The 6279-nt window shown below is 49.8% G+C and overlaps 1 protein-coding gene across 2 annotated transcripts in view; it reads right to left on the bottom strand.

Annotated features, from left to right (window-relative positions):
• Positions 1 to 6279, bottom strand: part of fbn2b (fibrillin 2b) — a 56672-nt gene that overhangs the window by 11226 nt on the left and 39167 nt on the right. For both annotated transcript variants that reach the window (XM_031575160.2, XM_031575161.2), the window contains exons 35-48: positions 6064 to 6186; positions 5488 to 5610; positions 4765 to 4926; positions 4295 to 4363; positions 3781 to 3906; positions 3451 to 3576; positions 3199 to 3348; positions 2849 to 2920; positions 2086 to 2211; positions 1550 to 1675; positions 1250 to 1375; positions 1030 to 1146; positions 587 to 715; positions 344 to 463 (exon numbers count right to left, since the gene is read on the bottom strand). In XM_031575160.2, coding sequence (XP_031431020.1) covers positions 344 to 463; positions 587 to 715; positions 1030 to 1146; positions 1250 to 1375; positions 1550 to 1675; positions 2086 to 2211; positions 2849 to 2920; positions 3199 to 3348; positions 3451 to 3576; positions 3781 to 3906; positions 4295 to 4363; positions 4765 to 4926; positions 5488 to 5610; positions 6064 to 6186 — 1695 coding nt within the window. The remainder of the gene's footprint in view (positions 1 to 343; positions 464 to 586; positions 716 to 1029; positions 1147 to 1249; positions 1376 to 1549; positions 1676 to 2085; positions 2212 to 2848; positions 2921 to 3198; positions 3349 to 3450; positions 3577 to 3780; positions 3907 to 4294; positions 4364 to 4764; positions 4927 to 5487; positions 5611 to 6063; positions 6187 to 6279) is intronic.

Raw genomic sequence — 6279 nt, 5'->3', positions numbered from 1 at the left:
GAGAGGTGGAAGGTGAGGAATGGGTGAGAGTCAGGGGCGTCCTCAGGGCAGTCGGGCAGGGCTTAGGGCTGCATGGCAGCAGATGGCCCACATAAGCGCAGGCCACCACCACACCCCTACCAGGCTGCCACTGGCATGACCCAGGACACTGTCACCATCCATCCGCCTTCAAACAGTGGTGGCACAAATCTGTCAGGAATCTGTCTGTTCTAATTCTGAGTCCTGTGGCATTGTCTATAGAGCAGCGGAGCTCCTAAAGCTGCTGAATGTTTGATATGTTGGAGGTGTGTGTGTGTGTGTGTGTGTGTGTGTGTGTGTGTTTCGGCGCCAGGGGGGATCTCACCGATGCACTGGTCATTCTGCACGGAGTAGCCCGGCGGACAGATGCAGCGGAAAGAGCCGTCCAGGTTGTGACAGGTGCCAGGTGAGCAGGCCCCGGGGAACGTCACACACTCATTTACATCTGAGACAAAAGGGCAGCAGCGTTAATGCAACAGAAGGGCATCAGTTCACACAGACGAGTTCACTTTCTGATGAGCATTAGACACACGAATAGAATACAATAGAATAGAATAGAACATCTTACCAACGCAGTTCTTGCCATCAGGGGTGAGGTCATAGCCATCGAGGCACAGGCACTGGAAAGAGCCCACGTTGTTGATGCACTGGCCATTCCTACACACCTGGCCGGCCTGCGTACTACACTCATCAATATCTGCACAGCGAGAGAGAGAGAGAGGGGACGTGAGGCGATGGATAGATAAGGGAGGAGGAAGGATGAGTGAGTGAGGGAGGAGAGATAGAGAGTTAGTCATCAGCTGGAGTTCGCATCATCACTTCCACTCTCCCAGCACATCCATATCACTCAGCAGAGGATATGAGCTGAAGGAGATGACTAATAGGTCCATAAAATGGCGGCACAAAGAATGAGAGAGAGGGAGAGGAAGAGAGAGAGAGAGAGAGAGAGCGAGAGAGAGAGAGAGATAGAGAGAGAGAGTGCTAAGACTTTCAGGCGGAGGGCTGGCCTACCCATGCAGTCGTTGTTGTGTGTGAGATCGAAGCCGGGGAAACACAGGCAGTTGTAGGAGCCCACTGAGTTCTTGCAGGTGCCGTTGCCACATGGCTGCCTGTCGCACTCATCAATGTCTGCACACAAACAAGAAGGGGGGTAAGGGGTAAGATCGATGTGAGTCAGAACTTCTGCAGTTTGCAACATTCAATGCCAGGCCCTGAAGGATGGGGTCCTTACCCATACACATGGTCTGGTCGGCCGAGGCCTTGAAGCCGTTGTGGCAGTGGCAACGGTAGCTGCCCTGCGTGTCGATGCACTCGCCCTGGCTGCAGACGTTGGGGATCTCCTGGCACTCGTTGCGGTCTGACGGCAGCATGAGAAAGACAAAATGTCAGCACAATAGAGAAGAGAAACAAATTAAACAACATTGACAACTAACAAGGCTGCAGGGAATCAAAGCGGCCAGCTGAACCTCCCGAGAAACTTCATCCCCTGTCATTGCAATGACAATTTCCCCAAAGCTGGGAGCGGACTCACCCACGCACGCCCCGCTTGGGGAGAGCTTGTAGCCGGGCGAGCACTCGCAGCGGTAGTTCCCGGGGATGTTGATGCACTTGGCATTGCGCTGGCACAGGTTCTCGCCACTGTTGCATTCGTCAATGTCTGAGGAGAAAAGACAGATGAGGGGGGGCAGGGAGGGGGGGCATGGAGGTGGTGGGGGGCACAATCAGTCAAACTATCCATAAACGTCTCGTAAAGGAACATTGTGAGGTTAACACGCGCAAGCGGCGGGGGCCCCCGAGAATGTCGGCAGCTTGGGCCTGGTTCCCAGTCCCCTTCCCCGGTCCCTGCGTTAGTGTGATTGAAATCCTTGGCAGCTGCATGCCGCTGCTGGCTCCTGTGGGACCAATCCTCCACTCTGCTTTACAAGGGGGGGGGGATAATTCATGTGGGGAAGGTCTACGCTGCGTGCATTCTGCTGATCAGCTCCCCCCCCCAGTCTGAGGAGCTGCTGCTAGTGCTGCTGCTGTGTCTAAGGGCTAACAGTGTGGCTGTGCTATGGAGGAATGTACCTTCACAGATCAGGAGGATGTTGTTGTAGCTGAAGCCCATGGGGCACTCGCAGCGGAAGCTGCCGATCTGGTTGATGCACACGCCGTTGGCACAGATGCCAGGGATCTCGCGGCACTCGTCAATATCTGTGGATGAAAATCACGCCAAAAGCACGGCCATGATTATTCATTTCTTAAGCACTGAGAAAACACCTGGGGAAAAAAGTCACTTAGATATATGATACATTTCAGTGACTTGCAATATTCTGTCACAAATGATTTATGGCTGAAGTTGGTGGTGAGTGTTGTGCTACCACCTAATGTACTGTAGCTTAGCTTGTGCCGCAGAACAGGCAGCTCACGTGGCCAGTGTCAGAGGCACTTAAAGCATGTGTTTACTGGCTGAATGTAAAAGCAATGCACTTCTACCATCAGTAAAACTCTTTCTGGAGCCTGGCATTAAACTAACAGGCTCCTGCATTTACTCTCTTATGCTAAATTTGTCGACATGGAACATACTTGTTTTCCATTTTGTTACCAATTCAGCCTTCAATACACTTTATATTATATTTATATTTTTATATTTATTTTGTTACTAATTTGTGTTCAGTTGTGTTCCACTTAATTGAGCTTAAATACACTTTTCTCTATTGGACATTTCTTAAGAGGAAGATCTAAGAGGAATATTAACTCTAAATGTGGTTTTGCAGAAGTTTGTTTAAAAATGGAGTAAAAAGTGAATGAACTTGTGAAGTGAAGTGATGCTGGGATATGAAGAACTCACCAACAGGCTGTCCAGTGTGGATGTCAATTATGAAGCCAGGGGATTGGCTACCACACAGGATCTGATACTCAGCTGCAGAGGGACAAGACAGATGTGTGTGGGTGGGGGATTACAAATGAAATGATTCAGGAATCAACTCTCATGTAACATTCATGCAACAAAAATCACCCTAGGACTTTTATGTATTAAGGTGATCTTCAACTTCATCTGGTATTTCTGAGAAATGCATTTTTCCTGCTTTTTAAAGATATTTTGACTACAAGCTGCATAAATGGTATAACTGGTGCTACACAGTGACAGTGGGAGGGGGTGGGGTGGGCAGGAGACGGAGGGACAGACAGAGTGCTCACATGTAGCTGGGGTGGGACAGGGCTCGCACGGCTTGTTCCAGGCCTTGCCCACGAGGTAGGCGCAGCAGCACATCTTCTTGGTCACGTTGAAAGACAGCTCGTTCTCGCACGTGTCGTTGAAGTTGCGGTAGCACACACTCTTCCTCATGTCTGCCATGGCAACACAACAAAGGGTCATAACCAGGGTCTCAGTGAAACATGCATGAAACACTCAGCTAAGTCCAAGACAGACTGTCCTCTCATGGATCTTACCCATGCAGTTGTTGCCTCCGTTGACTTGCATGTACTCAGGTGGGCAGACACAGGTGTAGTTTCCAAGAGTGTTGTAGCAGGTACCCGGCCCGCAGATGCCGATGTGGGCTGTGCATTCATCAATGTCTAGAAGGAGCAGAGGACAACAGTAAGTATTAGAAATGCCCTACATTATATACATTGACTATAATGTAAATCATTTTCTGGTGGAGAATAAAAACATGTACATCTGGTCGTATCCATTGTTCATGAAGGCCCACTACCTGCTGTGCAGTACTCTGGGGGAAGCCCATTACAAACGGCCCTGGCTGGGCAGGTGTGTGTTCTCACCTTCACAGATGCGGGTCTCCTCGTTCAGGTAGTACCCAGCAGGGCACTCACACTGGAAGCTCCCAAATGTGTTGACACAGTTGCCCCCTTGGCACAGGCCAGGAAGCTCATGGCACTCGTCTATATCTGTTTTCCAGACACAGCGAAAGAGAGACAGAGAAAACAGAGAGAGAGAGAGAGAGAGAGAGAGAGAAAGAAAAGAAAGAAAGTGTGGCAGAAGAACAGAGAGAACACTCATTAGGAACACACTCCCGGGCTCGGACCTCTTGCTCATCTCTGTGAGAGGACCAGTGAAGCAACCCTGCCCGACAGCAAAGACAGAGCACAGGCCCAGTGCTGGCTAGGAGAAACAACCCGCTCATTACAGAATGCACCAGAGGCCAGACCACCAAAAGTCCTCTGTGAGGTTAAACCAGAGCCAACTCTGGCAAGGGCACAGTGTTTACATACTACAGGCTGCCCGGGAGAAAAAACAGAGAGAGAGAGAGAGAGAGGAGATACACATGTGCCTTACCCTCCAGGATGACTGTGATGGGGTTTGGCCGGAAGCCCTCACCACCAGGACACAATGTTTTGTACTCAGCTGAGGGGGAGAGAGAGAGGGAGAGAGAGAGAGAGAGAGAGGGAGAGAGAGAGAGAGAGAGAGAGAGAGAGGGAGGAAAGGAGAAAGAGAGGGAGGAAGAGAAATGCGGGTATAAATGTACAATCTCTAGAGATACACTTTTGATATCTTATGCAAATCATAACTCCATGACATTTAGGCGTTTGTGCATCAGTAAATGTATGTTTATAAGTGTGCATGTGTGTGTGAGAGAGGTAGAGAGAGAGTGTGTGTGTGTGTGTGTGTGTCTCTGTGTGTGTGAGAGAGAGAGGTGGAGAGAGAATGAGTTTGAATGTGTGTGTGTGTGTGTGTGTGCGTGCGTGTCTGCGTGTCTGTGTGTGTGTGTGTGTGTGTGTGTGTGTGTGTGTTGGTGGAGCACATACTTGAGTTGACTGCAGGGCACAGCTCACAGGGGTTGCCCCATGCACCCCCCAGCGAGCAGCAGCAGGAGGCTCTAGTGACCCCCACACCGATCTCAGCACTGCAGGAGATCCCCCCATCCCCACGGGCCAATGTGTCCAGATAACAGTTCCCCACACGCGTGTCTGAGAGAGGGAGAGAGAGAGGGAGACAGAGATGGAGAGAGGACAGAGAATGAAAGAATGAAAAAAGAAAGGGAGAGAGAGAAGAGTGGGGATGAGGAAGAGCCAGATAGAAAGACTATAATGGTTCCCATTCATCATCTATTCCTGCCTGACTCCTTCCTCTACTTACCCCCTCATATCTTTTGATCATTCCCTCCTTTTCACTGAATGGTACAGCAACACTACATAGTCCCTGCACACGCAACACACACACACACACACACACACACACACACACACACACACACACACACACACACACACACACAAACACACACACACACAGACACACACAAACACACACACACACACACACACACACACACACAAACACACACACAAACACACACACACACACACACACACACACACACACACAAACACACACACACAGACACACACAAACACACACACACACACACACACACACACACACACACACACACACACAGACACACACACACACACACAGACACACACACACTCAGTTACTTTCAGCAGGGGGATGCTATAGTGGCTTACCCACACAGCCCACTCCAGTGGGGTTGAGCTCAAAGTCGGCTGGGCAGTTGCAGAGGTAGCTTCCTGGCGTGTTCACACACAGGCCGTTGATGCAGTTCACAGGGTCTGCACACTCATTCACATCTGAGAGGGGGAGACATGGGCATGTGTTCATTACAGGGAAATAATGGACATTAAGGTGAGGGTGGCTGGAGATTAAGGGCCAGACTGGTTGCAGGCCAGCTGCTACTGTTGTGTTACTTGGGCCACAGGAGGCTAGTCTGATGAGTATAAACTGTCTGTGGATGACTATGCCAACAAGAAGCTTAGCTTTGCTATGACATCTCCAGCACACCGGTACTTTGCTACACAGATTGCTGAAGACTGTGTATGAGTAGGTGCCCAGATATCATATGGACACACACACACAGTGTATCTCACTGTGATGTGATCAATATTGTCTTTGCTACATGATCACGTATTGGATGCTGTGCTGCACTTTTCTGATCATTCGTTTTCAGTATTATAGCCACAGGCTCTCTCGGTGGGAGTGTTCATTAGCTTTGTCTTTTTAGTCATCAGTCTTGTGTTTCTCACCAGTGCAGTTTCCTCCACTGCGATCCAGCTCGTATCCGTCGTCACACACACAGCGGAACATTCCCGGCAAGTTCTGGCATGTTCCGAACATGCAGATGTTCTGGAAGTTGCACTCATCAATATCTGTGAGAGCGGAAACAGGAAAGGGGTTTGGCTTGGAATATGTTTGTACTGGACAACAGGACATATTCTCTAGACTACAGAAAGTAGTCTGTA

This window comes from Clupea harengus, chromosome 10 (assembly GCF_900700415.2).
Source record: "Clupea harengus chromosome 10, Ch_v2.0.2, whole genome shotgun sequence".
NCBI classification, from domain to species: Eukaryota; Metazoa; Chordata; class Actinopteri; order Clupeiformes; family Clupeidae; genus Clupea; species Clupea harengus.
This window is presented reverse-complemented; position numbering and strand designations above follow the sequence as displayed.